General features: G+C 44.7%; 1 protein-coding gene across 6 annotated transcripts in view; it reads left to right on the forward strand.

The window, feature by feature from the left end:
• Positions 1 to 24816, forward strand: part of PRICKLE1 (prickle planar cell polarity protein 1) — a 112818-nt gene extending 88002 nt beyond the window's left edge. The window contains exons 1-8 of one of the 6 annotated variants that reach the window (XM_070789245.1): positions 706 to 2585; positions 13051 to 13235; positions 14916 to 15029; positions 15818 to 15955; positions 16541 to 16744; positions 17999 to 18185; positions 19084 to 19947; positions 22514 to 24816. In XM_070789245.1, the coding sequence (XP_070645346.1) occupies positions 2567 to 2585; positions 13051 to 13235; positions 14916 to 15029; positions 15818 to 15955; positions 16541 to 16744; positions 17999 to 18185; positions 19084 to 19947; positions 22514 to 23376 (2574 nt within the window). In that variant the 5' untranslated portion in view covers positions 706 to 2566 and the 3' untranslated portion in view covers positions 23377 to 24816. Of the gene's footprint in view, positions 1 to 705; positions 2586 to 2662; positions 3086 to 3424; positions 3445 to 13050; positions 13236 to 14915; positions 15030 to 15817; positions 15956 to 16540; positions 16745 to 17998; positions 18186 to 19083; positions 19948 to 22513 lie in introns of those variants that run through there. The other 5 variants (XM_070789248.1, XM_070789249.1, XM_070789243.1 and 2 more) reach the window with 5 other exon arrangements.
• The last annotated feature ends 851 nt before the right edge of the window (positions 24817 to 25667 follow it).

Consider the following 25667-nt stretch of genomic DNA (forward strand, 5'->3'; position numbering starts at 1 on the left):
CTTAAATTTAGTGAGTGAAATGTCATTTGATGAATTTCAGAGTCCTTGATCTCTCTTTTCTGTTCAGAAACATAGACATTCAATCATTTAAATAGACTCTTCCTAGATGACTGACTTTTAGTTACAAATCCTTCCACATAGCTGTGACCAAGAGCAACTCTTACTCTTAAATAAAGTAGGTCTGTTTTACAAATGGAAAAATAGAAGCAAGGAGCAGAAAAGACCTCAAGGTCACCATATACAAATCATAGGAGAACCAAGGAATAGAACTCAGTTGTGCTTTCTATTTTGTACGTTTATCTCCTTCTCCCAGACCCAATAAAGCTGACATTTGACAACCAAAATGCTCCCTCTTTATTTCTCTGCCCTTGGCGGTTTTCTTTCTGTCTGTCTTAGTCTCCTCCATTAAGACACTGGAATTCAGTCTGGCTTTAGGTTAGAAACAAAAGTTCCTTGTTCAGGTATGGTATGCCAATGAAGGCCTGAGAAGAATGTCCCCAACCCATTCATTCATTTACCTCCTGCTTATTGAACTTGTCTACTAAGTGTGGGGCATGAATCTTAGTGCTGAGAGTATAGTAACGAACCTGCAAAGGCTAGGGAAGAAGACAGGCAGCAAACATGAACAAATAGGATGTCAAGCAAGAGTGCTGTGAAGACAGCACAAATAAGGGGGGTGGGGGGGTGATATTTGGGATGGGCAGCTGGAAAAGGCCACTCTGAGTGAGAGTAGGGCAGAGACCTGTTGGCTAGAGGGAACCAGGTCCTGTGAATTTCTGGGCTTCCTTTCTCAGCCTTCTGGCAAGTGTGATTTCCAGGCAATGAATATTCCTCCCCGCTAAAACAAAAGGATGCTGGTTGGGGGCCTTGCTCTCCATCCTGCATAAGTTCACCCTTGACAATAACAATGCCTTTCAGACCGGACTAAGGTCTGTTGCATTCAGATTGAACTTTAGTAGGAAGTTTTTAACTGTCTCCAAACCCACTTCATCACTGAAAACACTTAAAATAGGCAATAAAGCTGACCGTAACTGTTGAAAATGTAACAAACAGTATTTACCAGTAACTATGTGAGAAGAAGCACACTTAGAATGGCAGACATTTAATACTAGTAAGTGTTGCTATGGCTTGTAGTTGGGAGGGTTCTGGGGCCTTGGCTAAGGTGTAGCTCTCCATTAAAAGCTTTCAAAAAGGATCCACCTGGCATAGCATTGGCCTGCTGATACTCCCTGTATTATGATAGTTTGGGTTTGATTTAAGTCAGTAATGGACTGCACACTGTCAGTTGATGACTTCCCTGACAAAGTCCAAACAGAAATGAAATAGGAAATAGGAAATCTGACCTAGGTATTCATGACTCATTTCACAGCTCCCCAGAGGAAAGTGGTCATCTTTGAAGTCCATCTCTGCCCTCTCACCAATCTCCATACAACCTGAAGGCAGAGGAGATCTACATTAGAACTGTTTGGGAACCATCTTCACAACTTGTGTTCTAGATTTACCAACATAGAGTATGTTTCAATAACAGATCCTGTTGCCTAAATCAGTGTTTCCAAGCTAGTCTACCAGCAGAGCCATTACCTTTTTGGGGGGCCTCTGCCACTTTAAAAAAGTAACTTAAAAAAAGCAGCTTCTCAGCTGCCTTGCTTTGCAGCAGAGATAACAGAAATTGGCCACAGAGTTATTTACTTGACTGCTCTATTTATAGCAACTTGCTTGTGTATTTTTAAATCACAGTTACAATGGGCTATTGTTCCGTTGTATACTGTAGAAACATATATGTTGCAAATCACTCCCAAAGAATCCTGAGGGTTTAAGGATTTTTTTTTTCCGAATATAACTTGAAAAAGAGGTAGGATACCCAAGGAACTGGTGACCATTTTAAGTTGCATTTTATAAACTGATAAAGCTCTTAAATATTGCATCCTTTTCTCTCCCTTCTTTTGGCATATCGCCTTGTGATAAGGAGGCTATTGTAGAAATTAAAATTTGTAGTTTTGAAGCGACTCAGTCTTCTGCTGCGGATTGTAGTTTCTTTCTGGGCTTGCCTTGAGGTCCTGTTTTTGCTTCTCTTGGTCCTATCGGTAGGCAACTAATGCCAAGCTTCACTTTCTCTTAATGTACCTAGAAATACTAACAGCTCAGAAACAAGGTTAGCCATGAGTATGAGCATAGTCCTTGTGTTTGAATAATTATATTCACTTAACAACTCTTATTCATGTACTTGATTGAGTGCATCCCGTGACCTGGTTCCGTTTCTTTGGATGTTATTTACTGATAAAAATAAATCTGCGCTAAAAGCAGTAGGAATCTCTCCGAAATGCAAGGAAGGTCCTAAGAGGAGAATTCATATGTTAATGAGCCCTTCCAAGTGAGAACTTGGTTAAACGTGCCATTTGCTGACATCATTGTTATGGGCAGAGAGGAGATGATTTCTCTAAGAGGTGTCCTTGCATATGCTCCCAGCGTTTTCTGGCCCGCGCGTGCACCTGCGGGAGGGGGAAGTTTACATAAGCGCCCTGGGGTATTTGCATCTCGGCTTTAACACTCACTAGGGCTCCCGGGAATGGAGCGGGCGGACCGAGGTAGGTGCTCGAGCCACGAGGCTGGCCAAGTGGGTGGGTAACTTTTCGAGGAATAGTTCGTGCGCGGGACCTGTGGAGACCTGCCAGGGGCACGGTCAGCAGTGACAGTTCCTGGAAAGCGGGGGCAGCGGGATCTGGCCGGGTAGGCTCCTACTGCGGACGGGAGCGGGGAGCGGAGTTGGGCGGGGATCGCCAGCCCGGCGGCCGGCCCGCAGCGAGGCAAGGAGGGTGGGACCGTCAGGAAGCGAAATGGTTACTTTTTTTTTTTTTTTTTAATGCGGGCTCTGGTTACTTTTGAAGATCGCGGGCCCAAGAGCAGAGGGGAGACGGGTTTTTTCTTTCCGCGGTGGCGGATCCTGGAGAGACGCGGAGCTGAGGCGTGGGGGATGCGGTGGCCTGGGCGAGGCGACTCCAACACGGGAGAGCAGAGTCGGCGACGCCGGCGGGGACGAAGGATCTCTGGAAATCTGGGGGACTTCTTGCCGGCCCCCTCACGGCAGGTTAGACGGCAGCTGCGGCTGAGGATCACCGCGTTGTACTGAAAGGGGACTCACAGGACCCGCCGGCGGACCGCGCGTCACGGCAGGGCGGGGGCGACCCCTCGCTGGCCGGGCGGGGCTGACACTGCGCGGCGACGGGGCCCCCACGCTCGCTGCCCTGCCCCTCGGCCCGCGCCCTGCTGGGGTCTCCTCCGGAAAGAGGTGGGCGCGGATGACCCTAAGGACATCCAGCCCTGTTTTCCTGCGGGAGCACCCGCGCCGGGCCGCCAGCCTCGGCCGGTCGCAGAGCGGGGGACGGCGAGTGCGCGCCAAGGGCTCCACGGAGGGGCTGCAGGCCGCGTTCGGCCCCGCGGCCGCAGGTGGGGAGCCGCCGTCTGGGTTCCGGGGCTCGATGGCGATGGGCGGCGGGGCTGAATGCTGAGGCTACGCGGAGGGTTTCGCGTCGGAGGCTGGGGATAGACGCGGGGACCCGCGGTCACTCGGTGCCGCCGTCCAGCGGTGGAACGAGTGCGGACCCCGGTGAGGAGGTCACGCTGCCCCGAGGGCGGCGCGGGGGCCTCGAAGGCTCCGGGCGTCGAGGAGCTGCCCTCACGGGGCTCTCGCCGGCGCCGAGAAGGGCTCGTCTCCTCGCCTCGGGATGTGGAGCTGGGCGTCTAAGTGCGGGAGGCCGCGGAGGCGGAGGAGCCCGGGCCCGAGTCGGACCCGCGGCCCGGGCGCCCCCTGGCGGCCCGAGCAGCCGGCGCCGCGCGGAGGGTGGGCTTGCGGGCTCCGGCTCCGGGCGTTCCTGAGGCGGACGTGGAGGGCCCGGCGGAGCCCCGCAGCCCGTCCCCCGCGGCCCACCTCGAATTAGCCCCCTGGGTTTTAACGAAGGACGGGGTGATATCCCCTCCTCGACTCCTCTCCCGCGGCCTTTTTAAAAACCTCGGGTTTTCACATTAATCTGTGTCAGTATAAGTCAGGCTATGTGTGGAATTTGTTTTTACAACTCGAGTCTTGTGACTTCTCAAACACTTTCTTGAAGTGTTTTCTCTGGAAACTTGTTTCAAATGAGGGCTGTGAGTTTCACAAAGAGGAGTGTTGTTCGGGAGCCAACAGGTGACGGGGTGAAACCCGAGTCTGTGTGTACATTGGAGTCAAGTCTGGCTGCCGTTTCCTTGGGCCGCCGTTGAAAATGGAAATTCAAAAAGTCAATAGGAGACTTGAATACGATTTTGAGAAAATATCTGCGACTCCCATTATGGAAAATAATGAATTCATTGGACAGCGCCTCGCGCCGCCCGCCTCACACCGTGGCCTGCCCTTTGGATTTTGCCTTACAGGCCGGCTTACAGCCAAATAACCTGACCCCCGAAGCGCCGCTCTGGCAAAGGACCGTGCTTTGTCATCAGGTTTCCTCCTTTTGTTAAGCAGTCTGTCTTACTGTCGTGGAATGTATTTGTGCATGAAATTAGCCTGCTTTGAAACCCTGCAGAGTGCCACATTTCCTCTTGGAAAAATAGATAGCTTCTTGGCACTGGTGTGGTGCCTGTCGGGCCACTCAGCTGTCGGAAAATGTACAAGTTGAATGGAGGTTTACCTGGAAAATACAGAAAAGGCCAAAGGGCTCATGGCCTGATGTCACTAATTGCTGGTATGAAGTCCTTTTAGTCAAGGAATGTTTCATAAGCAATATCTTCGGATACCTTCGTTTTTATTTTACAGTTATTGTGATTCATTTCAGAATAAGTGCAATTGGGTTGGGCTCTGTTGGCCAGGACTTTCTTATTGTCTTTAGCAGACAATAGGCTTGAGTGCTCTTTATGTGAAAACTTAAAAGAGATTACAGTTTAGTAATGTTTGCTATGAAATTCAAATCTTGATTGTAATAGTTTTGAGACCTATGGCTTTTGTAGATTTCTGACTTTTTTTTTTTTTAAGCTAAGGACACCATAAAACTAGGGTATATATATCTGTGTGTGTGCACACGAGCATGAGTGTGCTTGGATGTGTGTGTGTGTGTTGTAAACAATGGAAGTGTTACAGGATTCCCTACTACCAAATGAGTCTGTAGTTAAATTTAACTCACCTGCATATTTAGCCTGGCTGAATTAGAGCAGATCTTGAGTGGGTGTGTGTGACCCGAATCTTCTATGTACCAAGGCCTTGTTAACAAGCAGTTAAACAAAGAAGTTGTTAAGCAGCTTGTGGCCCACAGGATGACACTTAGCAGCAGGGGACACTTAGGGAATGTTAGCCCAACTGACTTCACAAATCAGTATCTGTTCTGGTTTCTGGTGATCAAAGGACTTTTAGCTTTCCTGGGCATGTCCACACCAGAAATAACTTTTTCCTAAGGATCCTGCAATGCTGCGGGTAGTCTTCTCATAGGAACTAAGGTGGAATTTCATTAGAAAAAGTATTTGTAATTAAGGGTATGACCTTAGACTTCATTAGTCAATGGCCAGCACTGAAAATTATTCTGTTTTCTATTTGCATGATTTTGATTTGATTCGGTGACTTGGTCCAAGAAAATGATGAATAATAAGAACCATACCAGCACTGATGCACAGTTATAACCTCGATGTGAATCTGATTGAACTCATTCATCTCAATGCTCTCAAATCCTCACTCCCTGCTGACTTGCCTAGACAATATTTCCATATTGGTGCATTGTTTTTCAATCACCTAGGACTCAGAACCCTCTTTGACCCAGTTTTCCTCTTTCTTATTGGTTCCTTTTACTTTCTCTTCGCATGCTACTACCTTTAGGCTCTCTTGATGACGGTGGGCTAGTAGGCCCCTTCCAGGTTCCTTTTCTCTTCTCTGACCATCACTGTCATATTAATTGTAAGACCAAGAAGGGAAACTTCCTACTTATCTGCCTTTTGTCCTTTTCCTTGTCTATAGGGTTTAGTCCAAAGTCTTCTGCTTGAGATGTGCAGTTATTCAGTGGTACCATTGTCATCTAGGAAGAATGTGTCTTTCAGCAAAACATTGACCATTTACTGCCTCTAGACTTTCATATGCTATGTTGACTTGTTAAGATTTTTAGGGAAAAATAGTAAAGGCTCACTTATGTATATGCCAAGGTCAATCAAAATAATAATCCTTAACTATCCTAGAGGCAGCATATAGCTCAGTAGAAAATAAATGATCTCCAAGTGGCCAAAATAGCATAGCAAAATAATAAGGCAGTTTTTTAGTTTGAATAACACCTTCACATACTGTATTTTATCTTAAACAGTGATTGCTGTGCTTATGGGAGGAACGCTAAGCCCTTGTCCATATAATAATGGACAGCATAATAACAATAATTGACAGCATAATTATTCTATGTACTTGTGGACAAACTTTTCAAACTGTAATTGCCTAATTTATAGAACATTGAAAGCAACAAATTAAAGTCATGTGTCTGCTGCTACTGCTAAGTCACTTCAGTCGTGTCCGACTCTGTGCGACCCCATAGACGGCAGCCCACCAGGCTCCCCCATCCCTGGGATTCTCCAGGCAAGAACACTGGAGTGGGTTGCCATTTCCTTCTCCAATGCATGAAAGTGAAAAGGGAAAGTGAAGTCACTCAGTCGTGTCCGACCCTCAGCGACCCCATGGACTGCAGCCTTCCAGGCTCCTCCATCCATGGGATTTTCCAGGCAAGAGTACTGGAGTGGGGTGCCATTGCCTTCTCCGAGTCATGTGTCTGGAGCCATGCAATTCTGGACATCAGCTCTGCATTGTGAGATAGTCCTCAGCTCATCCTTGAGGATGGTTCCCAGGCTGTTCCCAGCTGGATGGCTGACTTAGAGCTCCTTTTGTTTAAACTCCTAAAACCAGTGTTCTTTACACTGTTCATCTTCTACTCAAAATGAAAACAAATGATCAGCCAAAGGCTAAATCATGTATAGTTTACACACACCACCAGTATTAAAGAAAGCAAGGAGATTCCAAATGAAATTTGAAAACATTCTTATCACAGCAGGTACTTAAAAAAAAGTTCCAGCTTTTAATGGAATGAATGTCAGTTGCCTTGTTTTTTGATGTTTCTCAGAACGATTCAGTAATGGTCCTTAAATATAAGGATGAATAAATGAGTGGAGTAGGTGAATCTGGAAAATAAATTTCATAAAGGACTCCTCCTTAAATGATTGAATTTGGGGAACAAGTGCCAGCTCACAGCCTCATAGCACCAGTAGGGACTCCTGATTTCTGCTCTGTGTCAGACACCTGGAAAGATCCTGCCATGCTCCATAGACCGTTTACACATGCAGTGTGTGTGTCTCTGTCTTAGTGTCTGTCTGCCAGAGATTTTATGTAGATAACTAGATTTTATCTAGTTATTCTGACCTCACTCCGAGGGAGCTAGGAATTGTGGCCAATAATTTATCAATACTGTTTGCCCTTCAGGAGGCTGGAGTGTCCTGAACTCAAAAAGAAGATGAAGCTCCCCTGTCAGTGTTCAGTCTTTGTTACTAACGAGTTCTCATTTTGGATGTCACTGGTCAGCTTCCAGATGTATGTAATCAGAGTGAAAGGAACAGTGCCAATTGGTACAACTCATTGATAACTTCAATTCTTTATGTTTGTTTATTTTATTCTTTAAAAACTGTCACATCCTTAGGCCATCTTTGGAAGGAAAATAGTTGCTGTTTGAGAGAACCAGGCCCCACAATAGCCTGAGGACTTGGGGGCGGAGCTATCTGAATGCCCAGGGCAACAAGTTGCCTTCCCTCAGCTCTGCTCCTTTCCCCCAGGTCAGGTGTTCTTTTGACAGGTATATGATGATTGAGAAGCCACACATCTGTGAGCTGTTTGTCTCTGAATCTTTTTAAATGGTGAGAAGTAGCTATTTAACTATCTTGAAGGAAAAAGGAAAAGAAAGGACAAAGCAGGGGAAATGGGATTCTTCCACTTTAGAATCCTCATCTTTCTAGGAATAAGCATCTCATCTCTCCTTACCCAGCCTCGGGCCTCTTTGACATGTTATTAGCTTTAAGATATTGCTTCCCCTGCACATTTCCTTCATGGTCAGACTCAAACTGTTTTACTTCTTTTCTCTGCCTTATCAGACTTATTTACATCCAGAATCATAAAGACATTGGAGAGGTAGGGCCACTCCTGGTTCATTTCTTTAAGGGGCAAACCTTGTGTAGAATTGGTTAATGCATGATTGCTGTTCACTTGTGATTGAGTTCATTCCATTTATTGCCGCATTTCAAGACCAGGACAAGAAACCTGCCTCAGAATAAGCACAGAATATGATGATTTGAGCTATTCTGGCTTTTTATTCAATTTATTTTTGGCATCTAACATGGTATCTTGCACATAGTTTTATTTTTTTAAAATAAACTTTAAGATACCATGTTTAATTGTGGTTAAGTAAGAGAATGTAAAAAATATTTTCAAATGGTTCCCACAAAAGCGTGTGTGTATGTGTGTGGAGGAGGAGGATAAAGCAGATGAAGCATAATGTAAACAATTGATGAGTCTGGGTAAAAGGCTGCCTAAGTTTGTTCCTTACTCTTCTTACAACTTCTCTGAAGTTTGAAATTACAGCAAAATAAAAATTTACAACAGTAAATAATATACAAAATAAATATGAGACACAGGACAGGGCCAGCTTTGTCTGTGTAACTGTGGTTCTGCCAAAAAAAAGTTTTGTTTTATATCAAACCCCAAAATTCAATTTTTTAAAAATATTTATTTATTCATTTACTTGGCTGTGTCCAGTCTTAGTTGTTGGGTCTTCTGGTGCAGCTCAGCATGTGGGATCTTAGTTCCCCTACCAGCGATCGAACCTACATCCCCTTCATTGGGAGGTGGGTTCTGAACTACTTAACCACGAGGGAAGTCCTATTTCAATTATTATTCAACTTACTTGCAGACTTGGTTTGTTGATCTGTTTCACATGATCAGTCTTGAGAGACAATACCTGGAAATAGAATGAATAGGATTTTCCTATTAGATCTAATTCAGCAATGGTTTCATGTTTGGCCTAAAAGATATTTAATAGTATTTTGGCAAAGAGCAAATGCAGCCACATGAAGATGTCATTAGGAAGACCCTTTCTCATCACCCAGAGCATAAGCAATGGCCAGGCTTCCCTCTTTTCTCTTGTGCTACAAAGTAAATACCATGTAGCCATGTAAATGTCTACATAGGGGATATTTATGAGATCAAGAACCCTCCTCAGCAGTCAGTTTCTTGCATATGATGTAGTCTGAGACAGTGATATACTTAACAGTATACTTTCTGGGTCTGCTGACAAGCACAGGTAATTTATAAAAGAAAAATCTGACTTAAAGTTGTTATGCTGTCAAGTAGAGAAAAAGTAGCTGTGGCAATACAGCATCTCTACCACTGTCTGGTAAGTAGGAGGTCACCGTGACTAAGCTGTACTTTTTTAATATTTGTTTTTGGACAGCTCTTAGACCTTACTAGTACATGTAATATTTTGTCATTTCAAGTAATTATCCTCTGATATAAAGGAAAAAGACATTCTCCAAATTAAAAGCTCTGAAACAACCCTTGGACTGCAAGGAGATCCAACCAGTCCATTCTAAAGGAGATCAGCCCTGGGTGTTCTTCAGGAGGAATGATGCTAAAGCTGAAACTCCAGTACTTTGGCCACCTCATGTGAAGAGTTGACTCATTGGAAAAGACTCTGATGCTGGGAGGGATTGGAGGCAGGAGGAAAAGGGGACGACAGAGGATAAGATGGTTAGATGGCATCACTGACTCGATGGACGTGAGTTTGAGTGAACTCCAGGAGTTGGTGATGGACAGGGAGGCCTGGAGTGCTTCGATTCATGGGGTCACAGAGTCGGACATGACTGAGCGACTGAACTGAACTGAACTGAAGCAACAGTTCATGAGGCTGTTGAATTTTTATGATCCTTTTGACTATATGAAAGTCTCCTTGAAATGCCCTCTCTGGGGGAGGTGGATGGGCCCGATCTGGTTGTGTCATCAGGCATGTCTGTGCTCCAGCAGTCTGACTACTTCACAAATGAAAAAGCTCCACCCAGGAGGCAGCGTGGAGTTGCAGGGGTTTAAGGTCACAAATGAACCGTGTTCTAAGGCAGCTGCCCTTGGGCAGGTGACCCATGGCCGATCACTCTGAGCCTCGGTTTCCTCCTCAGTTTTAAGCAGATACGCCCTCGTGGGGTTGTTTGATGTGGTAATCGGCTGTCACATCACTGATTATGCCAGGCTGGGCACAGAGGAGTGAGTGAGCTGTCAGAGTGCCAACAAAGGACACTGAGAGCCGCACCCATCTCACTCGTGCTCTTCAGCTCATCGCTTCACCATGAGTGCTGAATGACAGTTTGCAGCACAGTTTGAGGCGAGGCTGGTATGGCTGTGGGAGTTGCCGGCTGGAGACGCGGCTGGCACACCCAGGTGATTGGGAGCACGGGGACCGTGGCATCGAGTGCTGATTGCTTAGTATAGTATTTACTGTACAGTTGCCACCAAAGGCTGATCAGGAATGTAGCCATAAGAATAATTCAGCTCTTTGGCAATCTGCATCTTTGTGCTAGCATGGAAAATTCATTTGTCTTAATTTGTGGTGTTTTCTCTTGTTTTAAAATACAATGACATTTAATTTTTAGGTTCTGCTTAATATTTATGTTCTTGGTAAGTCTGTGCAGAGCACGTACCTTCAAGTCTCCCTTTTCAGCCATATTTGGCAAAGGACAGACATGCATAGTTCATGATTTGGGTTCAATAGCATTGAAGGCATCCTTTCTCCTAGTGGGGTGTTTTGAGTTATGAATTAAATTCTTAACCTCTGTTCTTCTCCCTTTGATATGCAGTTGTTATTTTTTTCAAAACAAAAGGGAAAGAGTAGATCCAAGAAGTGCTCTGACTTTCATTAACACATCCTTTTTTATTGAATGGTAAGAGGAATGTGTCGATGTTTAGAAAGCCTCCCCTCAGTTGAGCCATGAATGAAGTGCACCTGCGTGAAATGATGTCTTGTATAAAAGGTCAGTTCCCCCCAGTGGTGGGGCAGGAAATGAGGTCAGCTTTACTTTTTGTTCAGGGTGAAGGAAAGTTAAGTTTATTAGTTGGAATACTGTCTTCTGTGTGGCATTACTCCTTTTTCTAATAAAGATTGTACCTTTTGGGTGCTTGGTGCCCCCCCCCTTTTGTGAACTGTTAGAATTTTAAAATTTTAGTGTCCTTTGATTCATCAAAGAAAAGTCGTAAGCTTTCGTACTCATAGGATTTAATAGGTAACATGTTCTAACACTTGTAAGTAAGTAGCGTTGCACTGAGAGTGTCACTGACAAATGACTGTCAGGCTGACAGTGTTTTTCCTACCTGTTGAAGCAAATGAGAGGATCATTTAAAGCAGAAGAATTTTCAGAAGTCCCATGTATTAGACTTGCTGCAGTGTGACTAGACTCTGGCTTTTAGCTGTGTGACCTTGGGCAGGTCATTTCCTAGAAATATTCATTGAAAGGACTGATGCTGAAGCTGAAACTCCAATACTTTGGTCACCTGATGCAAAGAACTGACTCGTTGGAAAAGACCCTGATGCTGGGAAAGATTGAAGGCAGGAGGAGAAGGGGTCAACAGAGGATGAGATGGTTGGATGGCATCACTGACTCGATGGACATGAGTTTGAGCAAGGTCTGGGAGTTGGTGATGGACAGGGAAGCCTGGCATGCTGCAGTCCATGGGGTCACAAAGAGTCGGACACGACTAAGCAACTGAACTGAATTACCTGTAAATTTCTTTTTTTTGTTGCTGTTGTTGGAGAGAAGTATAAAAGGCTGCATCTGATCCTGAAAGTCTTCTATCTTTTTTTCATCTTAGTGACTGGGAATAGGGGATGATTTTTAAGAACCAGAAGTAACTTAGAAGGGACATGCATGGTGATAACAAAGTTCTTAGGCTGTAGGTCAGGACTGCTGTCTAAACACTTATAGGCCTTCATCTGAGGAGACTTTTCAGAGCTGGGTTTATACCTCATGTGTCCAGCAGCAGGTTGAGAGCATGTCACACACAGTAGGTGGGTGGTGGTGTGGTAGTTTAGTCACTAAGTTATGTCCCACTTTTTTGCAACTCCATGGACTGTAGCCCACCAGGTTCCTCTGTTCATAGAATTTTCCAGGCAGGAATACTGGAGTGGGTTGCCATTTCCTTCTCCAGGGCGTCTTCCTGATCCAGGGATTGAACCTGGGTCTCCCTGCATTGGCAGGCAGATTCTTTACCGACTGAGCCACCAGGTACTACAGAGCTTTTCATTTGAAAGCCTGCCATTAACACAGTTCAATGCTTATAGTCACCGCGCTGGATTTTATTTTAACCTAGTGCTCAGATTCAGTGACTTTCTTATGAAGGAACTCATTAATGAATGTCTGGCTGACTGTAGCCCATGGATATAAAGGCTTGTGAATTTAATGTGCTGTGTAAGAATTTAACTGTGCTGTTTCTTCTCCCTGAGTAAACGAAGTTCAGTGCCTCTCAGACTTTATTGGAAACTTGAAACCTAAGCAGTGTGGCCCAGCCGACCCACTCTGTACTGGCAGGCAGCATGCCTCCGCTGGGAAGATGGGTCAGGAGATGCTGGGAAGCAACTTGGGTGGCTGGAGCAATCCTTTCACAGCGCATAGGAGCGGACAAGGCGGGAGGCTCGAACCCAGCTTCTTCCTACAACTCCTGGGCTCCGCAGGGATTCATTTGTGGGAAGTTAGTTAGCAGTGCAATTTTCTTGAGAACTTTTTAAATGAACAGTGTGTAGAGAAGTACCTTTTAAAGGCATCTGAAGATAAACTAGTTTGGCTGAGCTGCTAACGGGCCTCTTTCCGCATCGTGCAGCCGTAGTTTTTAAGATCTGGGGGCCTGAGGGCGGTGACACTGGTCATTTGGTCCCTTTCTCTGGGCCCCAATGTGTGTACGTATGTGTTCAATAAAAGCTCTTGGAGGGTAAGAGTCATGACTTCAGATTCATCTCTTTGATTGTCTTATATTGCTCACAGCAGCCACGGTCTGGTGTCCTGTGACTGAGAAGCCAGCTGTTGACTCTGTTATGATGCCTTTGGAGATGGAGCCCAAAATGAGCAAACTTGCCTTTGGATGCCAGCGGAGCTCCACATCGGATGATGACTCGGGCTGCGCACTGGAGGAGTACGCCTGGGTACCCCCAGGCCTCAGACCCGAGCAGGTGGGAACCACATCGTCCACTTTTCTGGTTTTCAGTGTGATTTAAGGTCTTTGGTGTTCTGTTTTTTAGTGATCAGACGTCACTGCCTCCGTGACATGCTGTGTCCTCGGGCCTTACTCTTTTTTCTGATGGTTTTGCTTTTTTAAGTCACACTTAGTTTCTCAATGAAAGTCTCCAATCCCTTTCATACTCTTGGGTCCAGAAGGATGCTGTTTTTGCCCTGATGAGTGAAACCCAGAGTGCTGCCTTTGCCTTTGTTATGTGGATTTCTGACTTAGGTGTCCCTTTGGAGAGAGTGGGAGGAATTTACTAACCTTTTGAAAAACTTCAGTAACAACAAAAAGGTAATGAAAGAAAAGGGGCAAGTTTCTCTGGCAGTTCTCTGCAGTGCCTGGGCTTTGGAAGAGAGGAGACAGAGCTGTGAGACCATTTCAGAGTCACTGCTTAAATAGACCTTTGATAACCTTGCACAGGAAAGATTCTGTCACCACACCATGTGAATCGGAAAAAAAATTAAAGAGCTAATTTTGTGCTTTGTTGTATTGTTATTTTAAGGAAGATGAGAACATTATGTGTACCTGTTTTTATCTTCCCAATATCCTTATAATGATGAACTTGTTAAAAAATTGCTGGTGACGGACACAGGGGCCAAGGTAGTTTGAAACAAGGGGAGGCAGTTGGGCTCCTGAGTTACGGTTGTGTTTCCCGTTTGGTGGGCACCCCCTTGAGAAGAGGGGTTTCCGATTCATCCTGGGCCTCACACAGTGCCTGGTACACACATAGCTGGTGTTTAGCATTTACAGCCCTACAAGCTCTGGTGGCTGATACACTGGGACATGGGGGAGAGCTGGACTCCAGGTAGGAACGCAGTGTTTATACAGACCTTTAAGAGAGAGCCCTTTCTGCAGCTTCGGAGGGTAGGTTTGTGAGATCTTGAAATATTGAAGCAGACAGGCTCCAAATTCCTTAGTCTTCTCATTTCTTGAATCATTTTCATTCTTCCTCAGCACTGCAGCATCCTTTGCAGCATTCATTAAGGGGTTTCCTTTAGATACAACAGAAAGAAAAAAAAATTCAAACAAAAATTGAGTTCTTTCAAAATGAACTAAGTACAGCTCATTATAGCTTCCCTCCAGTTGTTTGGGGGAAATTGACTCCAGGTATTTAGAAAACAGCACCCATGGAAGCAAAGAAAGCTGAAGCTTGAGAGAACCTGATAAGGGAGAGTTTACAAAGTTTAACAGAACAGCTTTTGTCTTTGCAACCTGTGAAATTCAGAGAGCAAATCCAGTGTGTTTGTGTAGTGGCTGGATTGTGGACAGTGTCACACAGCCTGTGTGGTCACTGCCAGTGTTCACTCAGCACTCTCTTGGCTGACCCTAGGGAGATCACTCAGGAATGGTAGCATTAAATGTGCATATTTTATGGTGTGTAATTTATAATACCCCTGATTGTTACTACAAATTACATTCCTGAAGAGCCCTTTAGCAGCTGGGTGCTAGCTAACTGGGGGTTTGCACGTCTTCTGGCCTGGCTCAGCTGGTCTTCTCATTAGCGGCCAGCAGCCACATCCTGTCAGAGGCTGGAGCTCTACCTAAAGGGCAGGGTAACTTCTCGGGGTGGACTGAGCTGAAGTGTTCGCTTCCTGTGTGCTGACGTCCTCCTCCCTCTCTCCCTCAGATCCAGCTCTATTTTGCTTGCTTACCAGAGGAAAAGGTTCCTTATGTTAACAGCCCTGGAGAGAAGCACCGAATTAAACAGCTTTTGTACCAGTTGCCACCACATGATAATGAGGTAAAAGAACAGGAAGAAGGCTAATTAGGAAAAAAAAAAATCCACCCTCAGCGTTGTGATGCCTCCCATAAACTTTAGACTGTTTTGCCTTTCTTCAGATAAAATTGGGCTGGAGAATACAGCTCTCCATTCTTCAAGAGAGAAAAGAGTGTCAGTGCAATAAACTTAACACAAGTTTGTTTTTTATAGTGTTTGCAGCCACCCACCAGTTATCAGGAACCTACAGATTCCTGCAATTTCTCCACCCCTTCGCCCAGTCAGAGCTGAATGGGGCTTTGGGCCTGCAGTGGGCTTGAGTGCCTGTAGAATGTATAATGAAGGTGGCAGGTAACCAGTTTAAACCTTTTGAAGAAAGCTTAATGCCTTAGGTTTTTTTTTTTTTTAGCATCTCTGCTGATAAAAGTTTAAATTAAACTTTTCATCCTTTTTTTTTTAAAACAAATAAAGGACTTCTGCAGCAGTCCAGTGGTTAAGACTCCATGCTTCCAATGCAAGGGGTGTGGGTTCAGTCCCTGGTCGAGGAACTAAGATCCCACGTGCTGCATGGTGTGGCCAAAAAAAAAAAAAAGACAGACAGACTATTCCTTCAGATTGCATTTCACTTTTGCTAGAGAAGCTGCAAGATTTGTTGTCGTTTTAAAGGTATGGGGTCATTTTTAAAACTAGGGATTCATGAGGGCAGACCAGCTACACTTGCTGTTTTATTTCCTGAGACTCAATTCTGGAAATAAAAAATTGGTGAGGGAGGCTGTGTACATCAGAGGGTGCTTCTGTTTCCTTCTGTGAAGGTGCGGTACTGCCAGACTTTGAGTGAGGAGGAGAAAAAAGAACTTCAAGTGTTCAGTGCTCAGCGGAAGAAAGAAGCACTAGGAAGAGGAACAATTAAACTTCTGTCCAGAGCAGTAATGCACGCCGTGTGCGAGCAGGTAGCGAGTTCTGGGTGGAGGGGTGGTGACGTCTTGGATCAGCTGCGGGGAGAGGTGGGAGGAAGCAGATAGCCAGGCCAGCATCGGTATGAGCCCTAAAAACCCAAAAACTATGAGAAAGAAAAGTAACGTAGCTTAATATTAAATGGGGATTCATGTTTGCAACTGGCCACACTGCTGTGTGTATGGGGGAGGCAGCCCCTTAAGTAAACATGGGGTGAAATCCTAAGGTCCTGGCATGGAGGGCGGGGCTGGGGTGTGCCTCGTGTTCACAGGGACATAATATAGACGTTCAGGGCCTTTACTGTGCATTCTTAGAGCAAGAATATATCCAATAGGAGGCCACCCCTGGAAAACCACTGCGAGTGTTCTCGGTGAGCAGTCCAGCGCGGTAGGTAGTAAAGCCGAGGCATGTTCACTCCAGTGGAGAGTGAGAGTTCTGCAGTGAAGAGCTGTTTAACCGCTAGAAGGAGGGAACAGAAATGAGTTTCCCTGAGAGATTTGGGATTGAGTGTTAAGTGGAAAAGGCAGAGACTGCAGTCATTGAAGAAGCATCGTTTTAAATTGAAATCCATTTGTTTTTAGTGTGGGTTGAAGATAAACGGAGGTGAGATTGCAGTGTTTGCCTCTCGAGCGGGCCCGGGAGTGTGCTGGCACCCATCCTGCTTTGTCTGCTTCACGTGCAGTGAGCTGCTGGTCGACCTCATCTATTTTTATCAGGATGGAAAAATTCACTGTGGCCGGCACCATGCTGAGCTGCTCAAACCCCGGTGCTCAGCATGTGATGAGGTAAAAAAGTTCATCCCTTAACACTGGGAAAAATAAGCTTCTAGTCAGCCAATATTCCACTGTTCACACCTCAGCCAAATAGAAGTCTCTGCTGCGTATGCTGTGTGTATATAGTTTTAAGATAACCCTGTACGGTGGTATAATGGAAACACATGCGGCTGATGGAGAGAAGGCAGCAGGTGTCTTTGTCCACTGACAAGAATGTCCTTGATGGATTGTGAGAAAAAAGCAAGTTGCAAGAAGAGTGTGTAACTATTGATCTTATTTTTGTCAAAGAGGGGAAGAACAAGACTGTATACATATTTGTAAACACTCAGAAACAGCGTGTAAAGACATACACTGAGTTCACAGTGGTTAACCCCTGGAGCATGTGTGGGAAGGGCTGGTGGTGTAAAATGAAGTTTTTCTACCTTAGGCTTTTTATTTTTAAGTAATTTTAGATTTACAGAAGAGTTGCAAAAATACCATGAAGAGTCCCTGTATACCCTTCTCCTAGCTTGTTAATTATCTTATGTAATCATGGTATATGCATCAAAACTAAGAAATTAACATTGTATAATATTTTAACTAAATCATAGACTTTATTTGGATTTCTTCAGTTTTTCTACTCGTGTCTGTGTTTTATTCTGACACCCCATCCAGGGAACCTCATTGCATTTATTCGTTATATCTCCCTAGTCTGCTTCAATCAGTAATAGTAAACTTCTTATTTTTATTTTCGTATATTTAAGTTTCTTCTATGATGTGCTATTTGAAAAGTTTTTGAAACCAAAAATATGGAAAAATCAAAAAGTCCTTAATCTGGAGATGGCCACCAGGTCCGAGGAAGCGTTATCTGCATCAGTGCTGTTCACTCGTCCAGCACCCAGATCACTGTAACTGGTGGCTCACAGCCACTTTAGTGAGTTTTGTTTTTTTTTTTCTATTAAAAGGTACACAGGCCACTAAATTATTTCAGTGTTAATGTGTTCTTTGCCAGATTATGCCTGCAAAGTGTGCTTGAGGAGCAAAAATATGACCAAGTGTATTACTCCAATGTAGAATTCTGTAAGCATGCACTTGGTTTCTCTTTTTCAATGTTTTCAATTTCTGTTCTTGTTTTGTAGCTACATCGAGTTACATGTAAGCTTGGGGCTGTAAGAAACAAAAGATCCAGTGCCTGTCAGTTGCCCAGAAAACATGCATTTAACCTGGCCTTTAAAATCATTCAAAATGAATTTCTTTCATCCTGTGGTTTCTTGTTTCTCTTTAAAGATAATTTTTGCTGATGAGTGCACAGAGGCTGAGGGTCGGCATTGGCACATGAAACACTTCTGCTGCCTGGAGTGCGAGACGGTCCTGGGCGGGCAGAGGTACATCATGAAGGACGGCCGCCCATTCTGCTGCGGCTGCTTCGAGTCCCTGTATGCAGAGTACTGCGAGACGTGCGGGGAGCATATTGGTGCGTCTGTGGCCCAGCCTGCTTTGCCACTTACCCATCACTCTGTCTCTGATTATCCAGTGTTTTTTTCTTTCTTTTTGTTTTTGATGGAGGTACAGTTTATGTACAGTGAAATCTGAAAGATTTAAGTGTTTCGGTTTGATGAATTTTGATAAATGGGTGTAGACTGGATTCTCGTCTCCCCAGGCAGTTGTGATCTGTTAAGTCCCCATGAACATGATTATCTAATATCTAGCCACTGCTCCTGGAGATACAGTGAGTTAGTTCCTATGAGCCTGTGGTTGAACCATTGTCATAAACCAGTCAAACAGATAATCTTGTTTCCTGTGTATTTTGGTTTAAAGACACCTTATTTAATATATGTTGTTGATTCATTAAATCGAACTCACAGTCAACAGCCCTGTACCACCTGCTTGGACAAAGCTCATCTGACCCGGGGATTGCCTCTGTGAGGCATGTCACAGCCTTCTGTGCTGAGCCACACTAGACAGCACTTCAGCTCTGTGCTGGGGCCATTTCAAACAAAATCACTAAGAGGAAGTGCAAACGTGGGAAAGAAAATGGGCCTGTGTGAGGTGTGAGCGCTGACACGAGAGGCAGCGCCCTCTCTCCTCAGCTGGGAGGCAGCAGCATCCCTTGACTCAAAGTTTCTGCCACTTTGCACATGTCTGCAAGTGACCTGGGAGACTCTGCAAGGATTCTGGAACTAAAAAGACATTTAGCACAGAGATCAATTTATAAATGAGAATTAACTACACCTGTGTAAGTCCCAGCTCTATCAAGATCCAGGACAGCCTCATCACCCTCAAAGGTGCCCTCATGCCCACAGACTGTCTTTTCTTCTTCCTCTGTGTCAGGGCGGAACCATAACTTGTGATTCTTTCCTTTCTCGAAACAGGTGTGGACCACGCACAGATGACCTATGATGGGCAGCACTGGCATGCCACGGAGGCCTGCTTTTCCTGTGCCCAGTGCAAAACCTCTCTGTTGGGATGCCCCTTCCTCCCCAAACAAGGCCAGATTTATTGCTCGAAGACATGCAGCCTCGGTGAAGACGTGCATGCCTCTGATTCCTCTGACTCGGCATTCCAGTCAGCTCGATCAAGAGACTCCAGAAGAAGTGTGCGGATGGGCAAGAGCAGCCGGTCAGCAGATCAGTGTCGTCAGTCCCTCCTTTTGTCTCCTGCTCTGAACTATAAGTTTCCTGGCCTGTCAGGCAATGCTGACGACACCCTCTCTCGGAAGCTGGACGATCTGAGCCTTTCCAGGCAAGGAGCAAATTTTGTCAGTGAAGAATTTTGGAAAGGCAGAGTAGAGCACGAAACCCCCGAAGACCCTGAAGAATGGGCCGAGCATGAAGATTATATGACACAGCTCCTCCTCAAGTTTGGTGATAAAAGTCTCTTTCAGCAGCAGCCCAGTGAGATGGACATTCGAGCCAGTGAGCACTGGATAGCTGATAACATGGTTAAAAATAAGACTGAGTTGAAGCAAAACAACCAGAGCCTTGCAAGTAAAAAATACCAATCTGATATGTATTGGGCACAGTCACAAGATGGACTAGGAGATTCAGCTTATGGCAGCCACCCGGGCCCTGCGAGCAGTCGAAGACTCCAGGAATTGGATCTGGACCATGGGGCTTCAGGATACAATCACGATCAAACACAGTGGTATGAAGATTCCCTGGAGTGCTTGTCAGACCTCAAACCAGAGCAAAGTGTTCGGGATTCTATGGATTCTTTGGCTTTGTCTAATATCACAGGTATGTAATTTGGGGATTATGGGGTATTTGAAAAAGGAGCCACTAAAAAGTTTATGCCAAAAGTTACAGTTCAGCAACCAGTAGGGGCTATGTTTTTTAAAACGGTAGACCATGGGAAGGAAGGTGTTTCAGTTAAATGCTACACACTGTAGCAAAACAACAGTCTATTAAACAACAGAGACACCACTTTGCTGACAAAAGTCTGTAGAGTCAAAGCTATGGTTTTTCCAGTAGTCATGTATGGATGTGAGAGCTGGATCATAGAGAAGGCTGAGCGCTAAAGAACTGATGCTTTCAAATTGTGGTACTGGAAGAGACTCTTGAGAGTCCCCTGGACAGCAAGGAAATCAAACCAGTCAATCCTAATGGAAATCAATCCTGAATATTCATTGGCAGGATTAATGCTGAAGCTGAAGCTCCATACTTTGGCCATCTGACGCGAAGAGCTGACTGGTTGGAAAAGACACTTATGCTGGGGAAGATTGAAGGCAGGAGGAGAAGGGGGCAGCAGAGGATGAGATGGTCAAATGGCGTCATTGACTCAATGGACATGAGTTTGAGCGAACTCCAGAAGATGGTGACAGACAGGGAAGCCTGGCATGCTGCAGTCTGTGGGCTTACAAAGAGTTGGACACAATTTAGCAACCGAACAGAACAGATAGCAAAGCAAACACTCACATACGTGTATGCGTACATATAAAATACATTTTCAGTACAGTCTCTGGGGACAGGTATTGTTATCCCTGTTTTGAAGAGAAGAGATGAATTTATTGGGATGATGGAGTCTACATCTGTACTTGAAAGATATTGGACTCTTTGGATCATTCTGTATGAATTAAAGATACTAAAATCAATATGCATACTCCATAAGCACAGAACTTTTTTTTTTTCCTGAATTGCCCTGTGGCAATAGATAGCTCAAAATTAGCTAAGTCTTTTTTTTTTTTTAACCCAGATTATAAAATAATTTCACTTTAATGTTTTCAAAACACTTTTGTATCAGTTATCTACATTTCATCCTTACAATGACCCTGAGAGAGTGGATATTATTGCATTTTACAAATGTGGAAAGTTGAATTACCAAGAGACTAGAGAATTCCCTGGCGTTCCAATGGGTAGGACTCAGTGCTTTCATTTCCATGACCCGGGTTCAATCCCTAGTTGAGGAACTAAGATCCTGCAAGCCACGTGGCGTGATCAAAAATACAAAAACAGAACACCAAAGAAACCAAGATGCTAAACGCCCAACTTTATATAAGTATTTAAAGATAAGGTTGATCCTAGACCCCAGTCCTCCTGAATCTTACACTTGCCGCAAGTTTTGGGTGCGGTTGTTGCTTGGTGAGTTTCATAGTTCAGCGAATGACACTAATCCTTTCATAAAGCTTACGTTACATTATAACATAGGCAGGAAAGGTTTGAGCAGCTGCCAGGAGGGCCCCAGGCCACGTGCTGGGCACAGAGGGTTAAGACAGCTACCCTCCTGACTTCAGCTGGGCTTGTCAACATTAAAGCCTATAATTAAGGGGACTTAAGGAATGGTGGGTAAGACTAAATACTAAGCACCTCCTGTTTGCTAGACCATATGATAGGTGTTTCAACATTTAAATATCAAAAATAGGCAACATTTGGTATACATTGTTTTGTTGCTGACTTTTCTTGACAATGATAGGCTCAAAAACAGGCTTTATTTAGAAACTGGGAGGCTATGTAGCCACCAGTTGACAACAGTTCACAGCATTCCCTGTTGTTGCTTACCGTCAGCTGGGTTATGTCCATTTTGCTTAACTTGCCTGAGCCCTGTTATAACAAGGAGCACATCATCAGTTTTGAGCAAAGTTTTAAAATGAAATTAACCTGGAAGTGGAATATTAGTTTATGGATTGATGGAGCAGAAGATTGGATAAAGGCCTGGGTCAGGGGTTTGGCAAACTTTTTTCCATAAAAGGCTAGCTAGGACTTTCGGGACATCATAGTCTTTGTTGCAACTACTCAACTCTACATTGTGGAAAAAAACCATAGGCAGCAGAGAAGCAAACAGATTTATCTGGCCCAGTGAAACTCGATCCACACATAGGCTGTAAGCTGGATCTGGCCCTTAGGCTGTTCGACTCCCAGTCCAGGTATAAGAGAAGACTAGCGTGGGCGTAAGAAGAGGGCCATAATAGTGGCCATGTGCATGCAAAGGGAAGGACTGCTTTGAGAGAGATTCAGATCAACAGCTGCGTTAATGGATTGAGAGACAGAAGCTTCTATGTGTCATGTTAATAAATTAATGACAGAACTGTTATGAAGAGATTTTAGTTTGGCTGCTCATCCCATGGGCTGTAACTCATGTTTGGCCCCCAAATGGCTGGGGCTCATAAGAGATGCCGGGCCACTTGTTTCAATGATAAAATTCATACCTCTTCTCGTTAAAGTATATATGTCTCTTGGTTTTGCCTAGTGATTATTCATCAGATATTGAAATTCAAGAGACTGCACTTCAAAATGCTTCTAAAGCTTGTTGGTAATCACTGTCAGAGTGTTAGGATTATTGATGGTCACGTCTTGGCTTTTTTTTTAGGGGCTTCAGTGGATGGAGAAAGCAAGCCGAGGCCATCGTTGTATTCTCTGCAAAACTTTGAGGAAATAGAGACAGAAGATTGTGAGAAAATGAGCAATATGGGGACTCTGAACTCTTCCATGCTGCACAGGAGCACGGAGTCCTTGAAGAGTCTCAGTTCAGAGCTGTGTCCAGAAAAAGTCCTGCCCGAGGAGAAGCCGGTTCACCTGCCAGTGCTCCGAAGGTCCAAGTCTCAGTCCAGGCCACAGCAGGTCAAGTTTTCAGATGATGTCATCGACAACGGAAGCTATGAGAACATCGAAATCCGGCAGCCGCCCATGAGTGAGCGAACTCGGAGACGGGTGTACCATTTTGAAGAGAGGGGACCCAGGTCACACCACCATCGCCGCAGGAGAAGTAGGAAGTCCCGCTCAGACAATGCCCTGAACCTTGTCACAGAAAGAAAATACTCTCCCAAGGACAGGCTGCGGCTCTACACCCCCGATAACTACGAAAAGTTTATCCAGAATAAGAGTGCCCGGGAGATCCAGGCCTACATCCAGAATGCTGACCTCTATGGGCAGTACACCCACGCCACTTCTGACTACGCCCTGCAGAACCCGGGGGGGCCACGATTTCTAGGCCTCTATGGGGAGGACGACGACTCCTGGTGCTCCTCCTCCACCTCCTCCTCCTCTGACTCGGAAGAAGAAGGGTATTTTCTTGGACAACCAATTCCTCAGCCCCGGCCGCAGAGATACGCCTACTACACAGACGACCTTTCTAGTCCAACTTCTGCACTCCCCACTCCTCAGTTTGGTCAGAGGACAACTAAATCCAAGAAGAAAAAGGGACACAAGGGCAAAAACTGTATTATTTCTTAATGTAGTAGCTGCGGAGATTGTATTTAAACTTAGCCATTAACCATCTTAAATCATATCTTTTTTCTTCCATAGGAAAGTTGCTAAAATAGATTCAAGTGCTTTGCCCATGTAAGTGAGACCCCGACTGCTGTTTACAGTGTCAGATTCACCTTTGGAAGGTGTGATTTCTCCACTTACCCTCCTTGGATGGTGCCAGGTAGACATGACCTTTTGTGTCTGTTGGGTGCATCACAATTTGATACAGCTGCTTTGGTCTCCAAACCTCAAGAGATCCGTAAGAAGCTGTTGAGAGGTGATTGGATGGGGTGTTGATTTTTAGACGGTGGAGAACTTGAGCCACCTTTGTCAAGCAATAGTGTTTGTCATTTGTCTGCACCAGGTTGACCCAGGTCCTGACGGTCTGTCCAGTTGTGTGGCATGCACGTAGTCATGTGACCCAGCCAACACTGTGCATCCCCTTGTGCAAGGCCACCTCCTCCCCTTCCAGCCCTTATTAGCCAGGTAAACATTATATTAGCTCCAGCTACAGATCGGAAAGAACATTGCTATTTATAATGTAGTATTTCATAGACTTAAGTGTATTCCTAATTTAACGGTGCAAATATTAATGTACATACTGTACAGTTCAGATTTTAAAGCTGATATTTTTATATCCCTGAAATGTAAGATGTTTGTTACACTGCAGTGCTAGATTTGTTAGGGAACCAGAAACAGCATTTATGGATGAAATGATTGCTTGTATCTTAGTCAGGGTTTATAAGTTTAGATGGTCAAATTTATATTGCCTAGTGATGGAAAGTTCTTTTTTTTTTTTTTTTTTCCCAATTTTTCAATATGAAAAAGGCTCTGTATGCATGGTGGGGCTATGTAAATACTCTTTAAAACTACGGCCCTATTACTCTTACAAGTGTTATTTATGGGTCAAGCAATGTAAACTGTATAAATGTAAAAACAAACAAAAAAATCTTCCCACACATACCCCTGGAATATATGGTTAAAAACAAGGAGAAGCTGTTTGGGTGAATATTTTTTTCTCCTTGGGGATGGCAGGGGGTGCCTTTCCCGTTTTCAGCAAGGTAGTGATTATCTCAAGGAAAGAGACCAAAAAACTACAAGCATCTGCTCTCTATGGCAGAGTGCTTTGTAGGTTGATTCCTTTTCACCCCTCCCTTCCAGCTAATTCGTTGGCCTTTAACAGTAGTTTTGAAAACCAGGCCTTCTGGTTATGTTTTTCTTTTAAAATCTTTAAATTAGAGGATTCTGTGCTGCTGGCTGCTTAATCTGGGGTTCTGTTTCAAGGGGGAATTACATTGGATTTGAACTGACGAGCTAATACTTCAATGTGGGTCATTCTTGCACATGTTTCGGTCCTAACTTAGTGTCCTAGTGGTATCTCAGACCTTTAGGAAGGTATTTAATAAATGCTTAATCAATAACAAATGACCTTTCTGAACAAGATCTCTTCAAACACATCCAGATCATGTTCATTTTGCTCCTTTGAGTAGCCTTGCTGTTCTACCATTAGCAGACCAGCGTTTGACTCCTGCACGTCCACTTGCCCTGCTAGCTTGTATGAAATAGTAATTGAGGCACAGAGGCAGAGCTGCCCACGTGTACTGGTGTGGGAAAAGCTGCTGGGCCCTGGGAGGGCAGCCCTGAATCCAGTAGGAAAACCAGCGGTCAACAGCATCCCCTGTACTCACCCCTAGATAGGGCAAGGCTTGGTATTCAGACTAGACAGAGCCCTTCAGAAACACGCCAGTGGGGGAGAGCTCTTTTCTCAATAACTTCATTATCATCTCCCTGTTCTGATTCATTTTAAAAACAGCATTGCAAAGAATGCACGCACATGGTTTAAAACAAGCGAAAGACATGGAGTGCCTCCTTTCCACTCCGCTTCCCTTGGTTCCCCTCCCTGGAGGTAACCACTGTTACCCATTAGTTGTGCATCCTTCAGCTGTTCAAAGCATATTTACATTACTGTAGCTTTTTAAAATGGCAGGAAACTAGACCAGCTAAGACCTGCTTTTCTCACTTCACACGTGGCTATTCCCCCTTAGTGTGTATAGGTCTACCTCACTGTGTTCTTGCAATGACTTCATAGTAGTCTACCTTTTGGATATACTGTAATTTATTTCACCAGTCCCTTGGTGATGGGCTTCAGTGTTCTCATAGACACTTTATCCTTCATTGGCACATATGCACATAAATTCTGAGTAGCATGGTTACTGGGAGAAGGGTGATGCACTTATAACTTTGATGGCCCTCACCAGTTTTCCTCAAGAAGGCCA

Source organism: Bos indicus, chromosome 5, assembly GCF_029378745.1.
Source record: "Bos indicus isolate NIAB-ARS_2022 breed Sahiwal x Tharparkar chromosome 5, NIAB-ARS_B.indTharparkar_mat_pri_1.0, whole genome shotgun sequence".
Lineage (NCBI taxonomy): Eukaryota > Metazoa > Chordata > Mammalia > Artiodactyla > Bovidae > Bos > Bos indicus.